At 47.3% G+C, this 27,951-nt stretch overlaps 2 protein-coding genes across 2 annotated transcripts in view; one reads left to right on the top strand and one right to left on the bottom strand.

Annotated features, from left to right (window-relative positions):
• Positions 1–12,238, bottom strand: part of BORCS6 (BLOC-1 related complex subunit 6) — a 35,871-nt gene extending 23,633 nt beyond the window's left edge. The window contains exon 1 of the mRNA XM_075704161.1: positions 11,134–12,238. Coding sequence (XP_075560276.1) covers positions 11,134–11,519 — 386 coding nt within the window. The 5' untranslated portion in view covers positions 11,520–12,238. The remainder of the gene's footprint in view (positions 1–11,133) is intronic.
• Positions 12,239–15,217: 2,979 nt separating this feature from the next.
• LOC142592621 (nuclear envelope integral membrane protein-like) lies at positions 15,218–24,469 on the top strand. The gene is made up of 2 exons (XM_075704160.1): positions 15,218–16,180; positions 20,429–24,469. Exons 1-2 carry the CDS (start codon positions 15,488–15,490, stop codon positions 21,005–21,007), a joined length of 1,272 nt encoding a protein of 423 aa, XP_075560275.1. The 5' UTR covers positions 15,218–15,487; the 3' UTR covers positions 21,008–24,469.
• Positions 24,470–27,951: the final 3,482 nt, after the last annotated feature.

Below are 27,951 nucleotides of genomic sequence, written 5' to 3'. Positions count from 1 at the left end.
CAGGGGCATGAGGGGGGGAGGAGTACTTGTCGCTGTAAACCAAAATATATCATGTACATCTGTTAACATTATGTCCGATATTGAAATCCTATGGCTTAAATGCCATGCTGCATCCCATTCAATCTTACTTGGCATTTGTAGTACTCCAGACTTCTCTTTCAAGCTGAATAATGTCTTAAGTGAAATAACAGCCAAACACCCTACCATGCATGTAATTCTATTTGGAGACTTTAATTTTCCTAATATCAATTGGTCAAGCCGGCCTGCACCAACGGCTACATCAAGGGAATCGAACGAGTTCCTTGAGGTATGCCTCAAATTTAACTTATCCCAAGTGCTCACAGAACCAACCCATGTCACAAATAACTGCCAAAATATTCTAGACCTTGTCTTAACAAGTAATCCCGAGGGCGTGTCATCCATCACGTATCTTCCCGAAATCAGTGACCATAAAGTCATTCATGTCGACTTCGTAATTAAACCCATTCTGACCTCGGCCGTTAAAAAGACTATTCATTCCTATGAAAAAGACAATTATGAAGCAAATAATCATGAACTAACACAATTTTACCCCAGTTTTGCAAGTGCCCTTCCTTGTCATACCATGAGTGAAAACTGGCTCATTTTCAAAGACAAACTAAACAATCTAGTTGGTAAATACATTCCCCAAATTAACATTCGTTCCAATTCAGCACAACCCTGGTTCAGTAAAGCACTGAAGCAATCAGAAAACAAGAAAAAATGTCTCTTCCACACAGCTAAGTCTCGTGACACCCCTGATGCATAGAATAAATACAAAGCCGCTGAAACTGCCTATCTGGAAGCCATACATCATGCCAAATGCTCATTCTTTTATTTTTATGTGCCGAACATGCTTAAGAATAACCCGAAAAAATTCTGGCAAGTCTTAAGCCCACAGGACACGCGAACTATTACCCTATCGAATGAATCAGGTGATGCCCTAATCGACACTGAATGTGCTCACTTGTTCAACACCACCTTTTCATCAGTTTTTACTCAAGAAATTGAACTGTAATTTTCTATTCCCCATGCAAACTTTCAATGTGCCATGCCACCAATTACATTTTTTCCATCTGGCATTTCATCCCTCATAGACCAGATCAAACTTTCATCGGCAGCTGGTGTAGACGACATTACGTCTAAACTTCTAAAAAACGCTGAACATATTTGTGCAGCATATCTCTGTCTTCTATTTTCACAGTCAGTTTCAACAAGCGTGCTGCCTCCAGATTGGAAACACAGAAAGGTCGTTCCAGTTCACAAATCGGGAAACAAACAGTCCCCATTAAATTATCGCCCCATCTCATTAACCAGTGTACCCTGCAAAATCCTTGAACATATCACGTACACACATATCATGGACTTTCTTGATGCCGACCATTTTTTTCATCCTGCGCAGCATGGCTTCAGGAAAGGTTTTTCCTGCGAAACGCAACTAGCTATGTTCGTTCACGACCCGCATGTAAACCTTGACTCTAACTTCCAGACTGACGCCATCTTCCTAGATTTCGCCAAAGCTTTTGACCTCATGAGCTTCTACTACTAAAAAATTGCTCATGAGCGTCTACTACTAAAACTTGCCGCGTTACATCTTGATACCGATATCTTAGCATGCATTAAAGAATTCTTAAGTAACCATTCACAATCAGTCTGTGTCAACAATCAAGCATCTAACTCTACCCCTATAACCTCAGGTGTACCCCAAGGGTCTGTCCTTGGTCCACTACTATTTCTAATTTACATTAATGACTTACCAATGCATGTATCTTCTAACATCCAGACAATTGTGTAATTTATCGCAGAATTAACAGCGTTTCTGATAACACGCCCCTTCAAGATGACCTGCGAAGTATACAGGAATGGTGTAACCTTTGGCTAATGGAACTAAACCCCAATAAATGTAAGACTGTCTCCTTCCACCGCCGCAAAAATTTACTTGTTTTCTTGTACCAAATTGGTGACGTCAACCTTGAATTAGCTCTTTCCTACAAATATCTCGGAGTAACCCTTTGTAGTGATTTAACCTGGGAAACGCACATTATGAACATCATTTCATCTGCTAACAAAGCACTCGGGTTTTTAAAACACCATTTGCGCCACACCCCGAAAAATGTAAAATTGCAAGCCTACCAGTCTCTCATCAGGGTGAAATTAGAATATGCATCCCCCATTTGGAACCCTCATCAGGTATATCTTGTCAAACAACTGGAATCGCTTCAAAATCGAGCTGCAAGGTTTATTCATTCCAAGTACTCCTACCAACGTCAGTATATCAGCACTGAAAACAGAATCCGGCTTATCATTGCTTGCATCTCGCTGCCGCCATTGCTAATCTTTGTTTTTTTCACAAGTTCTCTTACAGCTCATTTGGCAAGGCACCATACATTCTCCCCCCGGCACGCATCTCCAGTCGCACCGGTCACCCACAACAAGTTGCGCGCTCGCGTACGCGCACTGTCACTTTTTCATCTTCATTCTTTTTTTCATGCAGCAACAGACTGGAACAGTCTTTCTAATGAAATCAGTCAAACTGTCCAAGCACATTTTTAAGCACCACAACAAGTTACCTTATCCTGTAATAAAAATATGGCCTTTAATATTTCATGCATATACCCACCCCTTATGTAATACCCCTTCAATGAGGCCTTTAAGGAAATGAAATGAAATTGAATGTTTTTCGTGCTCTTGTCATGTAGAATTTGTACCTCTTACACTATAACCAGAGGTGCTTCTCTTGCAACTGGCCCTTTTACACGTGTTTATAACACACAAATTTCTTCAGCAGCTTTTCTATTCTTTTTTTTTTTTCAGCAACCACTTATTTACTGTATTTGTAAAGCTCTATTCCATACAGCAGCCATTCATTCTTGGAAAGGTTGTGTGTAACCATGCTCTAAAGATCTTGAGAGGGTATTTAATCAATTTTTTACGGCAACTAGCAATCTTGTGTTCAAGAGCGATTCTTTGCCCCTGATAGTAAGCTTTCCCTAGGTCTTTTTTTTCTTTTTTTGTCTAGTCCATACAGGCGTGCACCATAATTATGCAAAACTAAATATTTTTCCATAAGTATGTATATGCACCTGCAATTGACTACTCGATATTCGATTCAATATTTGATACTTGCTATTCGTATTCAATTCATATTCTAAAATTTGGAATCCACCCACCTCTAATTATTTACATTTTCTTTGAGTATGAAATTACTAGCGTGAGGGCAACTACTGCTAACTATGCAAGTGTCAATTTAGTTATAAAACACAGCAGAAGGCTGCTAATGAGAATCATTAAATGCAAAACAGCCTCAGCTGGCTGTCCACCAACGACAGCAGCATAGACAACATACAAAAGAGGTTTAACTTGCCGAAACCATGGTACGATTAAGAGGCGCAATGCAGTGGGGGACTCCGGATTGATTTAGTCCACCTGGGGTTCTTCAACGTGTGCCTAAACATAAGTGCACAAACCTTTTTTTTTTTTTTTTGCATTTCACATCCACCAAAATGAGGCCACCATGGCTGGGATCGAACACACGACTTTGAGTTAAGCAGCACAATGCCATGGCCACCAAGCTACTGCGACAGGTACACGCTCTACATTTGACACAATCACGTGATGAAATTAGGAAATTAGCAGGCATAGGATGGGGTCAGCTGGCGCAAGCCAGGGTTAAATTGAAGATTGACGAGAGAGGCCTTTGTCCTGCAGTGAACATAAAATAGGCTTTATGACGATAGTGGTCATTTTACATGAATCCCCAAGTCCGCGTTGCTGCTGGCTATTTGTGCACAGGGGGCGGTGCACATAATCCAGAAGTGATCCCACCACTGTTGGAGCAATGTCACCACTGTCTGCGGAGAGAGTGGGCGTTCAAGAAAGGGCATGCAGGTTTTTGTTTGAAATTTTAGCTGTATTGTTTTTTGTTCTTTTCTTTTTTTTTTCACGGCATGCATCGGTGTAATACTTTGCAGGCATTCAATTTCACTGAGTAATCTGCGCAGCTTGCTTGTCTTCCTACAATGCTTGAACATTCCGAAGGGGACCTCAGCAACAGGCTTACAAAAGTCAGCAATGTGGACATTACTGGTGCGCCTTGTGTCATTTGATTCTGTGTCTTACTTCAGTAGTGGCTTTTCCTGAACACGGTTCTAACAAACAGTAGTCTGTAATGTCTCTGTATGACCAACAAACACCGACGTGGGAATGTTAGTTTGTCAGAAGCAATTTGAAATCTACTGGAATGCACAGAGTAAATACAAAAGAAAAAAGTCATTGAGAATGTTCAACAGGGGCAGTTTGCCACCACTGAGTAATGCGTGGAAGAACATTAGGCTTCGTTTCTCACCCATGAAAGCAGCAAGAGGTCTAGTATTTCTCGTACGCATAGCTTAGCAACACTGACTTTGAGAAACGTTCAACTACATCAAGTATCCTCTACACGATGCTTTGTTATTTTGTCTGCCCCTTTTGTGCATCTGCTTTTGCCGATTCTCTTAACCGCTACTTAAAAAGACCTACACCCTCAAGTAAGTATATTCTCTCTTTTTCAACTACTTTAACAAAAAGCTGGCACAGGAATCAAGATGCAGTGGTTGGGCCACAATAGCTAGAAGCATATATTGACGTGAAATAAGTTTGCACGTGATGACACGGGACCCTTAAGGCGAGAACGATGAAGTTCGTGGTTGCCTGCGCGCTCTCCGAGGACCAGCCATCGCTAAAGGCAGATGTTTTTTCCCAATCTGTCGGTGGTAAACTGTTTTAGTTGCAATAGCTGGGTGACATTTCTGGTGGACGTTCGGGGTACGGTCGATGTTAAGATCTCCGGAGCATACCCCAGACCTAAGCCCCACGAGTAGTTCAACAGAGCTTACCCCTGTACACGTACATGCCAGCCGACGTCTCCAGGGACTCCAGCCACAGCACGGTCTGCTACCCGAACTAGAATGACGAACCAAGCACCTCCTGCCACTCCTGCAGCATCGCACATTGTCATCAATCACATCCGGATGACGAATCTGTTCCACGGAAGTGCTTCAGAGGACGCCGACGACTGGCTTGACCATTTTGACCGGGTTGCCAACCTCAACGACTGGAACCACGAGTGTAAGCTACGTTAAGTGTACTTCGCTCTTGAGGATTCCGCGAAAACATGGTTTGAGAACCACGAGGCGACACTGACGTCATGGGCAGAATTTCGTAGGCAGTTCCTCAATGCCTTCGCAAGGGCAGACAGGTAGGAGAGGGCGGAGTTAGCGTTGGAGGCAAGAATTCAAGGCCCGAATGAGCGAGTGACGGCGTACGTAGAAGACATGAATCAGCTTTTCAGACGCGCGGACCCTTTGATGACTGAAACAAAGAAGGTGCGCCATCTCATGCGCGGCGGAAATCTCTGCTGGCCTCATTCGAAATCTGCCCGACACTTGCAGAGTTCCATGACGAAGCCACTACTATGGAAAAGGCCCTTCAAAAGCGGGCCAGGCAAAACAACCGCGACACCATGATTTCAAGGGAGCTCTCTGCCGTTACCCTCGGTAACGACGCTGGCGCCTTGCGAGAACTCATCAGGGCTGTCGTCAAGGAGGAACTGCAGAAGATGCAGACGACCACTGCCCCTGTGGGACAACTTTCCATTGCGGAAATGGTGCACGCCGAGGTCCGACAGGCCGTCCATATTCCTGGACAGTACGAGGCACCACAGCAGGGACCGCACGCCGAAATGAGTTACGCTGAAGCAGTATGCCGTCCGCCACCCTCAAGTGTGTGCAGCATGGTACACCCCACTCAACAAATGGACGTAAGCTTCAGGCCGCCTCGCAGCCCACCGCACATCGCCGAAGCAAGGACTAGGAAGAGCGACGTCTGGCGCACCACAGACTACAAGCCCCTTTGTTTTCATTGTAGCAAAGCTGCACACATCTACAGAATGTGTCCTTATCGTCATGTGGGGCTCCGTGGATTCTCGCCGAATGCACCTCGTCCACGACCTGGTGAGCGGCCGCCGGAAATAGAGAGTTTCGTCACGAATCATCGCAATGTTGATCAGCGATGGCAGGAGCCCCGTTCGTCGTCTCCTGCTCGTTACAGGTCACCATCACCAAGCCAAGCCTTTACTCGCGGTGCTCTGAGACGCCGCTCCCCTAGCTCGGTGGGTCGGGAAAACTGAGTTCAGCGACCTTCGGAGGTGAGGCCGCTAACGACGACTGTACGCAAGATCCTCCGCTACGATGACGACGAAAACTGAACAACGCAAACGTACAGACGGAGTCAAACACCTTACGAGAGGTAGCAACGTCGAACATTCCCGTCACCATAGACAACGAAGAAATAACGGCGTTAATCGACACTGGAGCAGACACCTCAGTTATGAGCATGGACCTTGCCTGCAAGCTGAAGAAAGTTTCTACAGAGTGAACTGGGTCGCAGATTCGCACTGCAGGAGGCCATCTGCTAACCCCGGTAGGAAGATGCACGGCGCGCGTGAGCATTCGTGGGTTTACGTACCTCGGAGATTTCGTTATCCTCCCAAGCTGTTCGAGGGACCTAATTCTGGGAATGGACTTTCTGCAGGCTAATGGAGCTGTGATTAACTTACAAAAGTCGCGGGTAACGTTTTCGACGGCACAGGCCTTAGCAGGGAGCAGCACTGACGACACGTATGTCACCGCCTTGAAGATTCTTGACGAGAACCTCACGGTGCCGCAAAGGAGCAGCGTAGTGACCCTCATCACCTGCGACGCATTCGACGGCTATGAGGGTATTGCTGAGGCAAATATCCCGCTGCTGCTCGAAAGACACATCTGCATTGCCCGGGGCCTTGTTCGAATACAGCACAAGTGCTCGCAAGTTTTGGTGACAAACTTCAGCCATGAGTATCAGCACGTCCCTCAAGGTACAGCTGTGGCATTCCTGAATGACATTGCTGACTTCTCCGACATCGGCACGTTACAAGTGACTTCACCGGATGCAACAACTCACGCCAGCCTGAATACCCGCATCCACATTAATGCTGACTTAGCAGATGTACAGAAGGATCAGCTGCTGGGCCTACTGACAGAATTTGCCGGCTGTTTTTCCACGGAATCCAAAGTCCAGCGCACTTCCGTTACGCAACACCGGATCGTTACAGAGGAGTCGGCGCGGCCTGTTCGTCAGCATCCGTATCGCATGTCACCTATGGAGCGGGAGGCGATTAAGCGTCAAGTTCAAGAAATGCTAAATGATGACGTGATCCAGCCGTCAACAAGTCCGTGGGCATCGCCTGTCGTACTAGTAAAAAAGAAAGACAACACACTCCGCTTCTGCGTCGACTACAGACGGCTTAACCGAGTCACCAAACACGACGTTTATCCCCTGCCACGGATTGATGACGCTTTGGACTGTCTGCGTCATGCTCAGTTCTTTACTTCGTTAGACCTAATATCAGGCTACTGGCAAATCGAGGTGGACGAGCGTGACCGTGAAAAAACCACCTTCGTGACTCCCGATGGGCTGTATGAATTTAAAGTTCTGCCCTTCGGTCTCTGTTCCGCTCCTGCTACGTTCCAACGAATGATGGACACTGTACTCGTTGGAGTAAAGTGGCAGACGTGTCTAGTGTACCTAGACGATGTTGTGTTTTCCAGCATGTTCGATCAACATCTCGCCCGGCTACGAAGTGTCCTTACCGCAATACGCAAGGCCAACTTCACCATCAAGCCTGAAAAATGTTACTTTAGCTTCCAGGGACTCAAATTTCTAGGCCACGTGGTCAGCTCCCAAGGAGTACGACCAGACCCAGAAAAACTCGCTGCCGCTGCAGAGTTTCCTCGTCCTAAAGACAAAAAGGCTGTTCAGCGGTTCCTGGGCCTCTGCGCTTACTACCATCGTTTCATTGAAGGCTTCTCAAGGATTGCTGAACCGCTCACGAGACTGACCCGACAAGATGTGCCCTTTGCGTGGATGGAAGAACAAGAGCAGGCCTTCACCGAAGTGCGTAAATGCCTTCAATCCGCTACAGTGCTGGCACATTTTGATGACACCGCGGCAACTGAAATACACACCGAAGCCAGCAACGTAGGACTCGGGGCCATTCTGGTTCAATGGCAAGATGGCGCAAAACGTGTAATTGTGTACGCGAGTCGTAGTCTGACAAAAGCGAAAGCTAATTATTCAACGACCGAAAAAGAATGCTTAGCAGTCGTGTGGGCCATCAGCAAGTTCCGACCCTACTTATACGGCCAGCCATTTCGAGCGATCAGTGATCACCACTCGCGCTGCTGGCTTGCCAATCTACGAGACCCGTCAGGTCGCCTCGACCGTTGGAGCCTCCGCCTTCAGGAATACGACATAACTGTTGTCTACAGATCCAGCCATAAGCATAGTGACGCTGACTGCTTGTCACATTCTCCTATTCCCTTGACATCCTCCGACTTGGAGCTAGATTTGCCGTTTCTTGGTGTCGTCGACGTGGTGTGCATGGCTGACTATCAACGTGCAGACTCTGAGCTGCTTCCAGTCATCCGATATCTCGAGGGTGCTGACGTTGTTGTCCCACGCCCACTTTCACGAGGATTGATGTCGTACTGCCTGCGAAACGATGTCCTGTACAAGGAAAATTTCGAGAACAGCCAGGAAACGTTCCTTCTCGTCGTTCCAACAGCACTGCGCGAGGAAGTTTTACAGGTGTGTCACGACAATCCCTGTGCCGGCCACTTAGGCTTCGCGAGGACATTAGCGCGCATATGGCAAAAATACTATTGGCCACACCTATTTTCGTCGGTTCAGCGCTATGTGCGAACGTGCCGTGACTGTCAGAGGCGTAAAGTTCCACCCGTCAAGCCTGGTTCGAACCGACGCCGTCCCCGTGCTGAAGTCGTCCACGTAGTACGGATGAAGCCGTACTACGCACGCAAGGGCTAAGCAACCCTCACAAACCGCTTCAGCATTGTGTACATTCCTGTACTTTTTTTTTTTTGTCTTTTCATGTTGGCACTCTTGTGCATAGTGTGCACCCGCTGCCCTTGAAGTGACCGGTCCGGTCGCTTTTGAGAGGGGAGCAATGTCGCGAAATAAGTTTGGATGTGATGACACGGGACCCTTAAGGCGAGAATGACAAAGTTCATGGTTGCGAACGCTCTCTCCGAGGACCAGCCATCGCTAAAGGCAGACGTTTTTTTCCAATCTGTCGGTGGTAAACTGTTTTAGTTGCAATAGCTGGGTGACAATATTTCATTATGCTAGCGTTACGTTCTAGACCATTTTATGGCCCCTGCTGGAAACTATGACCCATCAAAAAGGTGATGCTGCATGCCAGAAATGCAGACATGAAGTTCGGGACCTATCCAAAACACTCAAAGTGCCAGATCTCACTGAAAATGTTCTTTCTGGTTTGACTGAAATTGAAGTGGACAGTGCGATGCATACAAGCTGTTGCAAGTGCCCCGCCAAGCATCTCACCTAGTTTTCCAACAGATGATTATCATTAATGGCACACCTTGTCTCTCAAACAGTTCCTGCGAGCCCACTTCAGCGCTTCAGAAGATGCCAGCTAGTCTGCGCAGTAGCTTTGAAAACAGTGCTGTGGCAATGAGCCAGTGCTTCCTTCGGCTTGGCTTCTTCCCCTCAATGTTATTTGCTGCAATAAACATGACTCTACAGAACATTCCTTTAAATTCAAAGGAGACGTTTTCTGGAAAGCATCATTCATCAGCTTGGGATGAGGCTCATCCCCCTCAGGGCCTCAAAACTAAGTTTATGCAACAGGAACATACGAGATACCCTATTCTCAGTGATATAAGGAGACTCCCAAGCAATCTTTATTATTTTTAGTATAATTATTAATCAATAAATGTACTATTTTGTCTATATAAAGTTCATGAAAACGTCACAGTTCAGAGCATGATGCTCCTTTATTATGCTTATTTACTAATGAGCTGTTAACACCACTTTAATTTGACAAAATTCTTTTTGTGTGTGTTTCTTTCTGCTACCATCCGATTCTTGGCCAATTCCACGTGGTAGGTAGTGCTACTTCATGTAGGACAAATCCCAGAACCAAACTTTCCCCTTCTTACCAAAATTATTTCAATTTGTCTCATTGTTGCTTCTAATAATAATAATTTTATTTCACCACCACAATATACATGGTGTCAGGGTGCCCATAGTAACAGCTGCCTCTTGGACAGTTTGACTTGCCATGGACACCCGGCCGCAAGCTTTGGCAGCAGAAACACTGGGCAACACTCTCAAATCACAACACATATGTGTGATACAACGGTAAATATGATCACAACAGGTACTTCCAATATGAAAAAAAATTAAAGACATACATATATAAAGCAACGAAGAGAACAATGCACTAATTTGCTTTAATATACATTAGAATGTCAGTCAGTAAAAAAATATGCTAGCAGCTTCTTGCGCGAGGTGGTTTAACAAAGGGTGTTTAGAAGACATGGTAGAGTATGTCTTCAAGTGTCTGGCAGCCATATGTTGTTCTTTATCCATTCGCTAGCTATTTATCCAATCCTTTTCATTTTTATTTTAACCTACCTCATCTCAACTTTAGTATGATTTCATTTAGGTATCTCATTTCCTGTTCCATTTTGAACTAGCCAGTTCATGGCCAATCTCCTAGAGTGAGTAGATGCCAGTAATTCAAAGGTTACACATCTACATCTACCAACTTCGGGCCACCCAATGTTTCTGCAGTGGAAGCTCTCACAGCACCTCACCAGCAGAGCTGAAGCCAGCGTTTGCCGCTACTTAGCCCTTGAAGTAGAGCCTTGTCGGCTGGAGTCCACTCAGAAATCAAGTGCTCTAGCTTGCCCTGTTAATGCACAAGTTAGCTCACTCGAAAATAAGAGCTGGTTGTTTTCGATGAAAGTATCACCTTTGGCTGAGTATAGATGACAGGATCTTCAATTAAGTTTGCCAGGACGTTCAGGCTTCATCCTAAACCAGTAAAACAGATGTCTGTACGGAAAAATTAGCCATTCTAAACTTGTTCGAAGTGTGAGGAAGGCATATTTTTTTTTTAAGGGGGAGGGGGTAAGATAACGTCTTATCGTACCCGCCCCCTCCTAATATGGCGGCGGTCCGGCTTCGCTCTCGCGACAAATCCCTTCCGCTCACCTGCTGCTGGAGTTGGCACGCGACGAGGTAGCGCGCGCTGTGCCCTCCCGCTCCTCGCGGTTGATCTGGTCGACGAGCTCGTTGATGCCCAGCGTGGCGTCCTGCACCTCGGCCAGGTCCGATATTTCGCCCGGTAGCAGGTCGTCGTCGTCGTCCCCTTCCTGATAGATCTCGCTGTACGAGGCGGTCATCGCGTCCGGCATGTCGTCCGACGTCGGCGAGTCGTCGCCGCCGTCGATCGACGCCAGCGGCGACACCGACGGGCTCGCCGCCGGGCCGTCCTCGTCGCTGTTCACGCCGTTGGCGTCGGCCTCTTCGTCGCGCCGCAGCCTGGACGCGCAGTTGTCCAGGTTCTCCAAGTTGGGCGGCCGGTTCTCGACGCTCATGCTGCTGGCCGCGACACGGCGGCTCGCCGTAGGAATACGAGTGTCCGGAATGCGCCGATATACGCACGGAACCGCCTAGCGCTAACTAACGCGGCACGGAAGTGTGGGCGGTCCCGACCAAGTCCAGCGCCCGGCGAGCGACTGTCATACCGACTGCCCACCGATCGCCCTAGGATGGAAACCGACTGTCGGAACTAAGAATGTGGGTGACCGTCCGTGCGCGCTTGTTTTGTGCGCGCTTGTTTTGTGCGCGCAAAGTGGACGTCCTCGCGAAACAATCTGAGTTTTTGAGTTCTGCAGACCTTCGAAATGCAGATAACCAAGCGAGCGAACTTATGCCCCTCTGCCTGGGCCAACAATCCGACAGCGCTTCGAGATGACCATCCGTGGTGTCGCGCCGTCCAGCTACAGTTTGGCAGGAGTGCAGCAGAATAAGAAGGGTGGATGCCAATTCCGTGTGTTTATACGGCCACAGAGAGAGAAAACGCGGATAAACTTGCCACATAAAACACTCGTCATATACCTGCTTCGCAGACGCGCACACCGTACCGTCCGCACAGCTGATTGATCTTGTCTTGACTTGGCTTTCAAATTCTCTGGTCTAAAGCAGTCAGCGCGCTCTTCAAAATTATCAACGTTCTTCAAACCACGACCTACTTCAAACATGTGACTTGTTGCATTAGAAAGCGAGACAGTTGAAGTTGAAGTGATTACTGATACGCACTTTCGTAACACACGTGTTACGATCGATCGACACCTTTGGTTCTTTATTCTCTATAACGTTGACACTGCGTACAAGCTTTATGAACGGTGCTGCGTACACCAATGTTGGCGTGGCGAACATTCTGTGGCAGAGTTCTGTGGGCTTAGTTGGTGCATACTTGACAAATTTTTAAAGCGCAAAACAAGACACGGCATAAAAGGAAATTCAAACGCTGTGTTTGTCCTTACTTTTGTGCTGTGTCTTTTTTGCGCTTCAAAATTTGTCAGTTCTGCTCTCCATTTTGTGTGGCACCGATCAGCCGCCGAGGTGACGCTTCCTTGCGCCGTTATAACCTGCATCATGACCAGCATCCTAATGGGGGCGAGCTCCATCACTGAAAAAGCTGGCGCCACCGTCGGCGTGACGTAGAATGAGGGATCACGTGGACACAGCCGCCGCGTCGGCTGCTCCGGAAGCGAGCTGAAAACGAAAGTTCATAAAGTCCCAGCTGCGCTGCGGTTCTGATTACGTGGTGAGGCCTTACCGCCTTGGGTGTCTGCTTGACAACATTTGAAAGTACTATAACAGGTAGCGGCTGCCTTTGGAGGCGTGCAGCATGGTAGGCTACTGCTCGCGGTGCCGCAGTGACGGACGTACGCAACGGAACCCGGTGTGAGCCTTATTCACACGTAGCCGCAGGACAAGGAGCTGCGTGAAGCTTGGCTCGCGAAACTTAGAACCGGCACACAGCCATCGGCTACAACTCGGGCATGCAGCAAGCACAGACGCGAGGAAGATTTCTGCTACGGTGCCGGGACTGCGATGTTCGGTGAGTAGCAGAAAACGCGCACTGAGACGCTCGCCCGCGCCCGCTTCCCGGCTAATAATGTCATGACGGTTTGGTCTGTGAACTTGTTGATGCTAGATGCTGGCAAGTTCACTGAAACGGAAAGGAAGCGGTAAGACGCACATTAAAAAAAAAGGCATGGCATATGGTCATATGTTTGTGAGGAATTAATGCACTGGATTACGAAAAAGAAGCAGAGGAAAATCGCACGCTGAGAAGACCGATAAACATACAGTGCGACCAGTGGCGTAGCAAATGGGGGGGGGGGGGGGGTGGGCAGGTGCCAGGGGGCCAGTTGGGGGGTTGGGCGGGTGTCATGCACGTCTGAAGACAGCCCTCTTTCCGCCGCGGCGACACCCGGGGGGCCGGGGGGAAGGGGTGACAGAAGACCTATGGGCCCCGGGTGCCAGACGACCTAGCTACGCCACTGAGCGCGACGCAACTCGAGAAATAATACTGAAATGTCCAAGAATTTAGAAGACAAAAAAAAAAAAGATTGAATCGTCGCGACGGCGCATCACAGTCGCCGCAGCTAGGCGTTGAAGTCTCTATAACGAAATTATTTTTGAACAGTCCTGATAGCGTCCACGCAACAACGGTTGCTTGTGCTGTCAAATGCTCACATGCTGCGGCCTAAAGCGCGCGGCACGGTGCGAAAACGCGCTCACAGTGAAAAGCAAAAACATTGTGCGGACATGCATGCAGACGCGCAGTCGGTCGCTGCGAACCCGTGCGGTCGCTGCATTGAGGCTTCATTCTGTTATGCTCCATTTGGTTACAGACTATGAGAACATATTTGACATAGTTTACTCTCAGCGTTTGCCTACCTTTCACGCAAGAAGCCGGTTCGGAAGACTGCATCGCGGCAATAGCGCGCAGTATTCGGTAAAAAAGATAGCGTCTAGCAAACGATTCTGTGCTTTCAGTTTGCTCAAGATTATTATATCGGCAGTCAAAAAAAATTGGAGGACGCTTAAGCTTCGCCTTCAAGAGTGGAACGCGACAGCGTTCCCGTCGACCCGCCAAGGGGTGTAAGACAATGGGCTACGGCGCAGCGACTACGCGCCCCGCATCGGACGCGGTGAGCGTCGAGCAACGCAGCGTTCGGCGCGACAACGAAATGTGCGCCTGAGCAAGCGACGCACGCCTGAGCCTTAGAAACAGCTCGTTTCTAAGGCAACACCGCGTTCACTAGAGGCGCTTTTGTACCGCTTTGAAGCATCGAACTCGTGGCTCAGTGGTAACGTCTCCGTCTCACACTCCGGAGACCCTGGTTCGATTCCCACCCAGCCCATCTTGGAAGTTGCTTTTTATTTATGAAGTGCCTGCCGTGATTTATCGCTCACGGCCAACGCCGCGGACGCCGACGCCGACGACACCGGCTTTTCTGCGACACGAGCTCCTTAACGCTATCGCGTTAAAACTACCCTCGTTTTGAGAGTACCTAAATAAGTGTCCAGGAGGGCTACCGCGTGGTGTTATTATTGAGCGCCGTAAGCGAAACCTAGCAATATTAGCTATAGCTATGAGGAGCGCGCCGCCTGATCCCTCATATTACGCAAGGGAGGCGCTTCCGACGGATGGCGACTAGAGTCACCAGTGACTCTAATGGCGACTCCCCCAATAGCAAGTGATCAGTCTCATGCTTCTCAACGATCAATTGACATATTTCTTCTTGTCTCTCTTACCACATTGATGTACGTGACAATGAGAATGAATGGTTAGAATGACAGACAGGCTGTCCTGAGATCTATGCTGCTCTGAACTTGGAAAGGGAAGGACGAAGGACTACGGGAAGCCGCAGTGATAACATAAAGAAAAAAGACTGGTAATAACGACTAGCCAAAAGCAGGAGAGAATCGCATGGCAATGAAGTCACTGGCGGTAACAGTATTTCTCCACAAACTTTAAGATTAAGAGATTTATCATAAATTACGCCCATGCTTTTGTCTCTGCCTGCTCACGGTATGCCTTTTCAAGGCGTTATGAAAGTAAAACTCTTTGTTCACAACAAACTTCATAACAACTTCACAACAACAAACTTCATAACAACTCATAACAAGTTTCATCATCATCATCATCATCATCAATAATGTGGTCAAAAGGAAACTTTTCTATTTCTCCACAAATATAGTGGTGTAACGTTCTATCATCGGTCCACGCATCAATGATGTATTTGGGTCATTGGCATATTTGTATTCACTGAATTCGTTTGCGTTTATCAACAACGCTGAGCACGCGTTTGCCAATGCCAGCCGGTGTCGAGGCAGATGTCACTAAATTTAAAACTCTGTATACATTGGACCTCAACGTGGCCGCTGTAATTTCGAAGGCTGAACAGTGTGCGATGCGCATTCGACCAAACGGTTCTTTATTCTGTCTGGTGTGGCGAGGCGGTCGTTCTGCAAAGTGAACACGATGATGTCGACTTCGCTTCGGTCAGTGCTGGCTGTCGTCACGCTCGTCGGTTTCGCGGGAGTCGCCTTCGGCGTACCTGAAAGGCGCGGTCCGTCCGACAGCGATGCGGCTTTTTCGACGATCATGCGCGAACGCCACCAGTACCTCGCCAAGTCGCGTAGCCACAGGAAGGACATGGCCATCTTCTGCTACCCGGGCGAGCCCGCCAGCTACCTGTCGCTCTTCAAGTCCGTCTACGTCGAGTTCAAACTCGTGCCCGAACGTTACACGCTCTTCGAGGGGCCCGACGAGGCGTCGGTGCGCGCGCAGTTTGACTCGCACCTCGCCAGCTGGGTACCACTGCTGCCCTGGAGGCGGTCGACCATCTCGCTGCCGGCGTTCCGGCCGCACTGCATCGGCGTGGTGTCCGACGACGACTACCGCTTCGAGCTGGTCGTGCGCGAGGCCAACTACTGGCGCGTGCTGCAGTTCGTGTTCTCGGTGCTGCTGTTCTTCGGCGTGCCCTCTCTGTGCCGCAACGCGCTGGTGTTCTACTCGTGCGGCGTCACCTTAGGCGTGCTCGCGTCCCTGCTCGTCGTCGTGTTCGTCGTGAGCCGCCTGTTGCCGCATCGCACGGCGGGCTACGCGGTCGTCTGCTTTGGCTGGTCGCTGGTGCTGTACTTGCTGCAGCTGCTCTGGTCGAACGTCTACCAGGTGGGCAGAGGGGCCATTTCAGTGCTTACAGAATCAAGTTACAACAGCGTGTAAATCACTATAAAAAATATAGAACTCCCTGGGTGGCACCAGTTTTGCTGTACACTTAGAATGTTTGACAGACGAATCTTGCTGCTAAGTACTACAAGAAAGCTACGCGATGAGCTTGACACATCGTGCATGTTCCTCATACCTGAACACATCAGGAACGTGCACCTAAACTATGAGACAAAGTATTCATTTTTTTCTTGGCAGACTTGACTGACAGAAATTCATGACTGGAAGTTTTGTGGGGTTATGAACACACTGCTGGCCATAGCGTTAACAAAATGGTTTATAACATGTGCCCGAGAATGTGGCAACTTGAAGCACTGGCATCCGTCACCCCATCCTTCTCCTGATACGTTCAATACTTCATTTAAAAACCATGCGTTTAATGAGACACAACGTCGCCTTCTTGAGTCACTGATATCGTTGAGCAACTCATGCCAGAGAGCCCACCAAGTCCTTGCATAAAACAGTCTGGTTTTCACGTCGGCACACCACCACTCCCATATTCCAGTAACAACTCGTCACAACCAAAAACACATGGCAAGGCCATTGCACTTCTTGTGAGAGCTGTAGAAGATGACCTGTACCTGTGCAAGCTTGCCATATAGGCGTCATCATCATCAGCAGCCTGGTTACGCCCACTGGCAAAGGCCTCTCCCATACTTCTCCAACTACCCCGGTCAGGTACTAATTGTGGCCATGTTGGCCCTGCAAACTTCTTAATCTCATCCGCCCACCTAACTTTCTGCCGCCCCCTGCTACACTTCCCTTCCCTTGGAGTCCAGTCCATAACCCTTAATGACCATCGGTTATCTTCCCTCCTCATTACATGTCCTGCCCATGCCCATTTCTTTTTCTTGATTTCAACTAAGATGTCATTAACTCGCGTTTGTGCCCTCTCCCAATCTGCTCTTTTCTTATCCCTTAACATTACACCCATCATTCTTCTTGCCATAGCTCGTTGCGTCGTCCTCAATTTAAGTAGAACCCTTTTCGTAAGCTTCCAGGTTTCTGCCCTGTACGTGACTACTGGTATGACGCAGCTGTTATACACTTTTCTTTTGAGGGATAATGGGAACCTGCTGTTCATGATCTGAGAATGCCTGCCAAAAGCACCCCAGCCCATTCCTATTCTTCTGATTATTTCAGTCTCGTGATCCGGATCCTCAGTCACTACCTGCCCTAGGTAGATGTATTCCCTTACCACTTCCAGTGCCTCGCTACCTATCGTAAACTGCTGTTCTCTTCCGAGACTGTTAAACATTACTTTAGTTTTCTGCAGATTAGAGGAATTTTTAGACCCACCCTTCTGCTTTGCCTCTCCAGGTCAGTGAGCATGCATTGCAATATAGGAGTATTGAGACATAATTGGAGACACTGCAGAAAACAGCATTATGGCATCACTTTTTACTTGTCTTAATCTGCACACAATCATGTTATAAAAAGTAATTTGTCGCGAATCTGGAGCTGTACACTAGTGAGTCATTACTATTTTGTTTAAATGCTAGATACCAAGACACTAAAGAAAGGGACTGCTTTAGGTACAAAAATTTGTAAATAAAGGTTGCATTAACGGTACTTAATGAGAATTAACATTAAATATTTTGATATAGAACATTTTCGTTACGAGTTTGCGTTTTGAAAAGGAAAATGCAAGATAAGGATTCAGACATACTCTTGTAAATTGAATATAGTGTGTGTTGGCAATGATGTTTGGACCACAACACACAGTTTTAGCTGAGTGTTCAGAGTCTGCTGCTTTTATATCAGTGCAGTTAAACCTCGTTATAGCGAAGTCGGTAAAATCGGCAATTTGCTTTGTGGGGATGCGCGACTCACGCGCGTCCCCAGATATCTTGTTTTCCCCCATCTCCTGCAATCCCGCTTCGCCGCGTGGCCTGCGTGACGCCCGCGGCGGTCGATGTGGTTGAAGCGCAGCGCGAGAGATGGCGCGAGTGTTGCGCTGCTACCGGCGGGGTTACTTGGGTGCGAGAGCGGAAGGCGCTCTCTCTTTGGGTTCGGGAAGCAAGCGGGACGGACGTGCCGTGCTGCGCGTGCGCCGACCCATGTTTATGCGAGACCGTCTCGCGTGGCCGCCTTGGAATGCGCCACCGTTGGCGTGACTGTACACGCGAACGACCAGGCGTTGGGATCCAGCATGGGGCGAACATATTCGCTCACTATGCGGTCGCGGTAAGTCGGACTTCTAGATTTGTCGCGCGCCCATCGGCATGTTTTGTGGATAGCAACTCGGCTAGCGGGCATTGATCTATGAAAGGTGCAATAAATGCCCTTGTGATTGTTTGCACTACTGTGTTGTCATTCCTTTGTCCCGAGAGTACGGGAGGAGAACCCTACAGCTTCATTATATCGAAATTTCGTTGTTGAAATTCGACATTTTATGCAAATAAGTAGTGCAGTCGCCAATCGATGTTTCTTACACGGAAAGGGGCCGAAGAATTTTCCGAATTGTCCGGCAGTCGAAAAAATCAAATTTGAATGAGGAAACGATTCATTTTGATAACTTTAGGAGTCTGCGACGAATGATGCGGTTTCGTGCCACGTACGTCGACGACATCTTCAAAGACATCGGCGGTACGAATTAAAGCCAGCCACGCTTTCGCGTGCTCTCCACTTCCACGCCTGATAGCGTCACCCACGCTGGAACGACGCTATCGGGAAAGGCGCCGGAAGCGGGAAACGGAGCGAATGCCTCTCGCCCCAACGAGTAATCGAAACTCGAGATTACGCAACCTCCAATACCAAACGCGCGGGAAGACAGCTTACAAAGTGCCACGCCCTCTCGGCACACCCACTCTTTGCACACACGGCAGATTACCTCTGAAGCAGGGTGTGCGGCTGCGTATGCGCTCGGCCGCGCTTACAGACATGGTCAGCCGCGGCCGGGACGCACCAGAAATCTAGACGCGCACCAGTTTACCCCCCACCCCCTCGCGCGCGCTTGATCGCGTTACCGCGAACTCTCTTTCCTCCCCGACTTCGCTTGTGCTCGTGAAGCCACCATCTTGTCTCATCCTCGCACCCTTTCTCTCGCACCTAAAGCGTACAGTGCGCAGGGCCCGATAGGATCTTATCGTGCTTGGACTTTGTATGGAACATGATGCGGCTCCACTTCGGCGGTCGCTCTTGTCGCGCGACGCGCGATTTGAGAGGCGCATTTGCAAGCAGCCGTTTGTAGTTCAGTCATTTAACGATGTGCGTCCACAGAAGTTTCCTTTTATTGTCTTCGCATTCCTTTACGGCGGCAGTGAAATTTTGTTGTATTGAAATCGCATGCAAACACACTTCGTTATATTGAGGTTCTAAATAAGTAGTGTTCTACGGACAAGAAGTTATGAAAAGTTAAATGCTTCGTTATATCGAGAAGTTCGTTATATCGAGATTTAATTGTACATTCTAACAACCTGCACTCAGCAGGAACTCTACTATGTGTGCCCAAAGATGCTGCTCTTGCTCTGCTGGCGAGCTAATTAAGTGCACCCACTTGCTTTCTCCAACATGCTAAAAATTTGGGCTTGTTGGTATGTGATCTTCGTATCGAGTAGTGCAGGGTGAACTCAGACATAAGCACATGCAACAGCACAAGGCACTATCTTCTAAGAAAGCTTTATTTCCAGAGACATGCATGTATAACGCTCACTCGTGTCACATGACCTGCGTGACGATTATTTCCTGAGGAACGCAAGTTCTCTACCGCTGAGATGTATGGAGAAAGTGCTAATGCATTTGGGGCGTGGACTCAAAATAGCTTTGGCTTCAACAATCTCCATCATTGTGCAGCCAAGCTGACTATGCAATGTTCGCATCTCTAAGAGATGCAGTATGATTTGCTCATATCAAAAATGACAAATCCGTGCAGTTCTAGTGCCTCAACGCTTTAACTGTGAGTGGTCTGGATCAACAGTAACACTCAGCTAAAACTGTCTCAAATGACCATCTGGTATATGACCATTTGACTTTCTTGTGTTTAGTACCCCCGTCAAATGGGGCACCTTCGATTGCGATCTAGCCCAATCAGGATTGAATTTCTCAACAGTAACTGGCTCCCTTCTGCAGGTTGTGCAAATGAGCCAATCACGATTGGGAAATTAAATCCGGATCAGACTTGATCGCAATAGAAGCTGAACCGTGTAACACTCATTAAATACCAGTGGTCTTTCCCCACTGCCAATGCAGGTTCTGGCTGACTACAAGAATGTGCTGGCCGTCTACATAGGACTCGCGGCGCTTGTGAGCTTCGGTGTCTGCTATCGTATGGGGCCACCGACAAATCCGCGAACTCTGGATTTGATTCAGTGGTCGCTGCAGCTCGTAGCACTGGGCGGGATAATCACGTCGTCTGAGCTCCGAGAAGCGACATGTGCAACTGTGCTTGCTGTGCTTGTCGCCTACAACTTCCCCCCGAAGTGGGCGGCCAAGCTGAAGACCTGGTGGAGGACGCGCGTGTGTCGGCCGAAGGTGACGCTTCTCACCGAGGAGGAGTACATCGTGCAGGGCGATGTGGAGACGAGAAAGGCCTTGGAGGCCCTGCGGGAGTTCTGTGGCAGCCCCAACTGCAAGACGTGGCAGGTGGTGACTCGTCTCAAAGACCCTGTGCGGTTTGCCAAGTTTGTTCAGGGACAATCACACCTCGCAGACGAGGAGGTCCTCCAGTATGAACTGGACTCGTCGGACAGGCAACCTAGTGACCAGGACTGCCAGTTGACAGAGGAGAGCGAAGACGAGCAGCCATCCTTCACGGAGCTTGTAGAGTAGGTTGATTGAACAGGTGCTGCCAACTGGCACTTTGCTAACACTCTGAAGATGGCTAGTGGTAGGTGCACGCTGCTCTGTTGTTGTTAACTTAACCCTTTGGATTGCACAATCTTGGAGGCTCGTGAAACCTGCACTAGCTTAGGCTACAAGATAACAGGCAACTCATTTGAGGAGCTCGATGAAATTTGTCAGATTTGTGCAAGAGAATTCATGCCTTGCAGCTGGAAATAGGTCCTCTGGCATGAACTGGGCTTGTTGAACTGTCCAGAGCTACCTGATGGTGCAGAAGGGCCAGCCGCAGCTCTCACTCGTGGCACTTGAACATGAGGCCAACTGTGCTCAACTCTCCGCCAACATTGGAACAAAGTGGGTACCAAGTGTGATTGGCGTGGACGTTTCTAGTTGAGCTTTATAATTGTTCCATTTGTGGCACTGAATACACTTTCCCATTAATGGGCGTCTACCCTGTCCTGACAATTTCTGCATCTCGGAGGCCCTAGTTATGAAGTGTTTGCCAGTTTATGCAGAAACAATGGAGGTGCCTCAGCACATTCCACTACCTGCTGCTGTCAGTGTCATGTCTGCGGTGGTGCTGGTGTTACAGGGTCTCATGTGGTCTAATACCCCTGTCACACTGGACATTCTAATGTCATTAGAGTCATGGTGGTGCTACACAGGCAAAATTAGTGTCATTCAGTCGTGATATCAATGGCAATCATTGCCAAAGAGAAATTGCTGAGAAAATTAAACAAGCATCATGTAGAATGTCTGAAAAGTCAATCTATTTATTATTTTAATATATATATATATATATAGAGTGTTGCTTCCCTGGAATAACATGCATATAAACTTCTAATTCCAGAATGTCTGGCCACTATAAGCCAAAACAAGGCTTAGCCAGCTTAGTAGCCATAGCCGATAAATTGCAGACAAACAATGTGACTGACATGGCAGTGCTGAACAACGAAATTCAGTTGCAGTAGGTGAAGCTAGAGAAGGTACTGTCAAGCCTCACAGTGTTCTAAACAATTTAATATAGTAGCTTTCCTACAGCCAGTTTCATTCTCGATTTTAGTTTGTTGTGACATAATGACGCATGTGGCAGCAGTACATTTCAACATTTTGATACTTTCTTCGAATCGCTCAGTCATCTTGCACAATGCTACTCATTGTGGGGTCAATGTAGCAGCCTAGCGGACGACCGAGTGAGCTGGAGCGAGTGTCAGAACCTGGCCATGTCCTGCTCCCACATGCTGCATCATGATGTCGCAACACAGTAAAATCGAAAATGAAACTGGCTGTAAGATAAATTATTTAGAACACTGTGAAGCTTGACAGTACTTTCTCTAGTGTTTAGAGGTACTGGACCTTCATTCAAAAGACGACTCGGAAATAATGTGTCAGCACTACCCCTTTAAGTTACACCTGTCATAATTTCTTGAACAAATGTGCAGTACAGTGCAGACATGCCTGGCACACTTCAGGGTCGACATAGTGAGAGTAATTTTGCATACCTGTAGGGCAGGCTGCAAGCAAGCTGCGACAGATATTCTCTCACCACCTTCAACTGTATGTTGCACCACTCCTTGCGACAGTGTGCTTAGGTGCCCGGAAATTCACGCCGCCTGCTGCAGTGTGGGTGTGCGAGTGTGATCTCGCCACACTTCATACGCAGCGCGAACAAAGACCAGTAGCATTGCCATCGTGTGTGAAAATCGTTGTATGCTGCAGCTTGCACAGTGACTTGCATTTTTATCCTAACGACTTTAAAAGATTTTACACTTCCTGACACTTTGCTCTCATTCAAAATGTTGCAGCAAGACTACACTTCTTGGTCTGTGTCGTTCGGTAATACACTTGTCATCTTTGCTTGTCTGGTTTCTAGGGGCCAAAAAAAATTAAAAAATCACCATCGCATGCTCTGTTCGCCATCTGCAAGGTGAGCTGCTGAAGAAAGTGTAGGCCAGTTTTGCAGCCTGTCAGTGGCGTAAAGTCTCAACAAGCAAAGGAAACTGTGGTGTCTAGTGTTCTGTTTAAAGGCATAATGACATGACATTTTTTTTACTTGTCACTTTATTGTGTTTAATTAAAGGCCAACAAAAGTGAAGTTTAACTTTGGCTAAATCTGTTACCAGTGGGAATTATATACCACTGAGGCCATGTTGGCAAAGCTGCAGGGTTGGTAATTGTATTACCTTGTTAATTGTAATTGTATTAATCTTGTAAACAGCCTTTAAACAGCACCTGAGCAGACAATGTGTGCACATGGTGGTTGTCACTGTGGGCCGGGATAACATAAAAGATTTCCAATCTGTTTTTATTCCAGATCCCCTGTAGCCCTCTAGGATAGGGCAGAATGATCGATGAGTGCTGGATGATTACTGGGGTGCCAAATGCAGACTCAATACATCGCAAAGGCCTTCGCATTCATTGTAATCCATCAGCTCATCAATAATGCGCCGTAATGCTCATTGTAATGCATCAGTTCGGTGTCTCCAGCACCCACCAGTGGCACAAAAAGCGCCGGCCGCCATGCAGGCTGATTGCCACCTTTTAATTGCTGAGCACTACATTATGGAGCCATAGAAGATGTGCAAATATTTTCCTTTTAAAAACAGCCAGTGTTCTACTATGCTTCTACATCAGCTCTCGATTAAGCTCACTTTGTGCCAATACATCTGACAGCAGGCTCAACATGGTGCTCTTTTGATTCAAGCACAAGTACACGAAGGTTGCTTAGACGAGTGGGCAATGCAATTTTAAATTTGTTTTACTCTTTGCTCTCGTTTTGTTGTATGTCTGTGCTTGTATTTATCCTAGGCCGAGGGCAGCGTTTACACTGTACATTGGCAGACCGAAATATTAAGAACTTTTAACCAAAGAGAATCTGAACCTCTTTTCGTGTTAAAGTGGGTGCATGCTTTTTTTTTTTTTTTACTATACAAACATTGATGTGTTCCTGTGGTGGTACTTAAACCAATGTGCACAAATGTGAATAAATTCACGAGCACAGCAAAGAACACCTGTAAAAGGCAACACCTTGGAAACATTAGCAGCTCTCAAGTGGCTCTGTTATTGCACTGAAGTGAAAAAGGCACAATCGGACAAATTCCCTCAAAAAAAAGAGGATGCTAGCTAGTATTGAGAAATACGCTTCTACAGTGATCATTGAATACGAGCAGGGTATTCCTTTTTATACTAGTTCACCCTGTACGTGCACAAGACCTGTGGGAAAGAAAGTGAGTTGGGCATGATTTTTCAGCATGCACTGTCAGTTAGATTGTTCTCTTTTGATAAACGACTTGCATTTTTTGTGTGGCTGTAGCATTGTTTTCCCAGGTAGTTTTGCCTACATTTATTGTGTGGCCTTGTGCATGAAGTTTGTGAACACTTAAAAAGAATGAATGTGCTGACCCATGCTAATGTGGTGTACTATTAAAAATGAGCTAACTTGTCTAGCAAGCAAGGTACTAACTTTCCTTTCATTGTACATTTGATCACATGCTTATGACGTCAAGTAGTGTCCTAACAATTTGTGCTACTGTGATGAGTTGCAGAAGCTTTGCAACTAGAACCCTTACTGCGCAGTCAGAGTGTAAACAGGTAATGAAACAACCCGTTGCCTTTCAAAGGGACGTAAAGCAGACAACACACAAGTGGTTGAGTGTGTCTGCTTTGTGTCGTATTGAAAAGCACTGTTTTCTTTTTTTGTCTTCCAAGTTGTATACCAACTGGCTTAAATTGTTTAAGCGCTTGCAGTTGTGAGCTGAAGCACGGATCTTGGCAGAACAAACCTTGGGAATGCTGATTGGCTGTTTGCACATTCGCTGCAATTTTTGTGTATGATAACACAGCCAAGTTACATAATGATCTTTATTTTTAATCATAATGGGATCAGGAATTGCACATGCGTGCTTTCGCAAGCATTCTGCACTTTGTATGAACGCAAAACCCTGGATAATTGCGGAGAATAGCAGGCCACTAAGTGATGTTCGTGACCTGGGGATATTCAGTGTAAAAAAATTTTGTCAGTTATATTAAAAGCTTTATTGTAACAAAAGAGTCTCATCTGCAAACTGTGGTTCTGCGTAGATTATGGGATCACAGGGAGAGCAAACTTATTTACAGAAAGCAGAGAGGTCAGCTTAATCTGGCAAGCTCAAACCTTAAAAATGCTTTAGTGGGGACTACTTGGTATGGCATGTCTTGGCGATATAAATTGCACTGCTCAGGTGACCCACAAAGGAGGTCTCTATATAGTAAGCCGTTGGGCTAGTTGGTTTGACATGATTCTATCCTGTCCAGGTCTTTCTTCTGCAGCGCTTTTACGCTCCTCTTTGCAAAAAAAGGACGTCTGTGTATATCACTTAGGCAGCGGAACTTTAACTATCGGGATGTGTGCTGGCCTGTTACTCTGCTGAGAAGGGCTACAGTATGATGGGGAGAGAGAAGAGGAATGAAGCATGGCTGTGGCACTGGTAATGCCGCCAGTCAAGTTATAGTACGTCGTGAAAGGCACTTAATATGTTCGCTACTGCTTAATTTGCATGGTTTCATCTGTGCCACTGACATGGAAGAAGTCCTAAAATATGTCACATTAATACACAATGTAGCATAGCCTATTTTCTTCTGCTTTAGAGAACTGCGGGAAACTCGCAACTTTATAATGCTTATTCTCAGCTACTAAACATATATAAGAACCCGCATAACAGAGTTGGTGGCCTGTGCCTATAGATCGCTGCGAATAACACGTGTTGACTTCTGAATATCTGTCATCCTGTTGTTAACCTAATCCTTGTCAGCTCCCACGTCAACTATTATGCAGGGTGCCCATATTAACATAATGCTGTGTCCATAGCATTGGATGGGAAAGCACTAGCACAAAGAGATGGTCTTGTTGTTGCAACCACACATTCTTTTTCCTTGAAAAACTAATCTGAATGTTCGTTTCCATCTCGGCACCAAATTTGTTCTTAAAATTGACTAGCCCGTCTGCATTGCCCTCCCCCCTTCCCCCCAAAAAAGAAACACACACGCTTGCCATCTCCTTTTCTACACACCTCTCGCAGCATATGGTAACCTAAAAGTCTTTTGAAAAGTGTGGAGGCCAGATAGCAGTTCGCGTTTGGTTTTTTGAAAAATATGTATATGCAGGGGTAACACTCCTGCGCCAATTGTACCATTTTGATACAAATGCAACTTCCTGCGCCAGACAGAAAATTGAGTAAATTGCAGCACGCTGCACCAGAACGGCTTCGGCATACGTGCTCCAGCAGTGGCTGCAAACGGCAATCGGATTCATTCTCCGAAAAAAGAGTGCAGCCATTCACATTTCACACATCGTGCGACAGCACCTCTCGCACAGTTCATTGTAATTTTGGCACTTATTGCACTGGACTTTTCTGTGCTTCCGGGAAGTGGCCAGCACGCGTGCGGCCAGGGCAGCTGTAGTTAAGAGTGTACTAGAATATGGTTTAATGGGCGGGGTGGCACGGAAATCCCTAACTGAGGCGCAAAACAACAAAAAGTAGGCTGAGGACACTGCATGCAAACTAGGTATTAGGGAGGCGCATGCTGCAGAGGGTTCAGCAGGCGGGCGTCTCTGTCCCTAGGCCACACCATACGCAGCAGCTGCCGGAGTAGAACCCCTCTCTCGCCTCCCCCTCCCCCCGGTGCCTTGCACGCGTGAGATTGACCTGCCGTCGTCCGCTCACCCTCGCATACTTTCACTTGCACATACAGAGTACAGCGCGCAATGACACTGTTATCACCCCTGGACTTCATACGGAACATCACAGCGATGGCAACGACGATGGCAAAAATGCGCCTGCATTGTGCATATAATCGCTATTGCAATAAAAGCAGATACAGTAGTCTGTAAATCTACTCGCCATATTAAACGCAATTGCCCCAGAACTTGAAGTCTCGCTCTTAATCGCAGAAGATATTCACAGAATGCACAGATTGCCTGCCCGACAGAGTAAGACGCCGGGAATAATTGCTCCTTTCACCAGACAGGCAACAAAAGACTTGTGGCTGAAAGCTAAGAACAAAGTCAAAAATAAACTACGGATAACTGTTCAGGAAAACATGAATTGATATAACAGACTTTCTTCACACTTCAAAAGAAAGGGCAAGAGATAGTGGCTATCGTTTTGTCTGGCATACAAATGGGAAAATACTCGTCCCCAAAGACGAAGGCTTGAATGTCATTGATATCAGAGGAGGAAACAACAAGGGCCAGCTTAAATAGGTGCTGCATGGGTTCATTATGAAAAGAAAAAAAGAATGATGGAATGTTCATATTACCTTCCGACTGACCTAAATCGCATTGCTTCGTCTTTTTAATCCGCATCTGTTAAAGCAATACATATCAATACACCATCAATAAAAGATGAAGCAGGATCGCTAAAAGAATTCTTTAGTGCATTTCAATTTAACTTTTCCGGGATAATGTTGAGTGAAACATGGAGCACTAGTGCAGATAATGAAATTAAAGTGACAAACTATAAAACATACTACCTTAACAGGCATGTTGGCCGTGGCTGGGGAGGGGCACTACTGCTGGATACGGATGAAAATGGTGAAATGCTGAGCCCGTTCAGTACAATTACACCAGATTATGAAATAACGTCATCGTGTTTGGGTAAATTTATTTACTCCTCTTTGTTACCACCCGCCAAGCAGAAATGCAGCTACTTTTTAAAGATTCCATGGCCACTTTTTTAGAGCGCAGCTCTTTGGCGTCCGTTCCTGGGTTTCGCGTCGTCGTCGGCGTTGTCGTCGGCCTCGTAACCAGCTCCGCCCCCCTTTCATCCCCCCAGCGCTAGCAGCGACCGACTGATACCGCTGGATGCCGCTGACGCCGCTAGAGAGTCAAGATAACGTGACTGCATAGAACACCGTCGCCGCCATGCAGAAAGAGGAGGAAAGGGTCCCCCCCC

The sequence above is a fragment of the Dermacentor variabilis genome, chromosome 9 (assembly GCF_050947875.1).
Source record: "Dermacentor variabilis isolate Ectoservices chromosome 9, ASM5094787v1, whole genome shotgun sequence".
Taxonomy (NCBI): domain Eukaryota; kingdom Metazoa; phylum Arthropoda; class Arachnida; order Ixodida; family Ixodidae; genus Dermacentor; species Dermacentor variabilis.
Note: the sequence above shows the minus strand (reverse complement) of the source record. Positions and strands in the feature narration are given on the sequence as shown.

What these genes read in the sequence shown, in the direction of transcription:
- LOC142592621 (XM_075704160.1), top strand. Translation starts at nt 15,488, where the DNA reads ATGATGTCGACTTCGCTTCGGTCAGTGCTGGCTGTCGTCACGCTCGTC. An exon ending in TCTGGTCGAACGTCTACCAG is followed by an intron (nt 16,181 to 20,428) that starts GTGGGCAGAGGG and finishes CTGCCAATGCAG; the next exon opens with GTTCTGGCTGACTACAAGAA.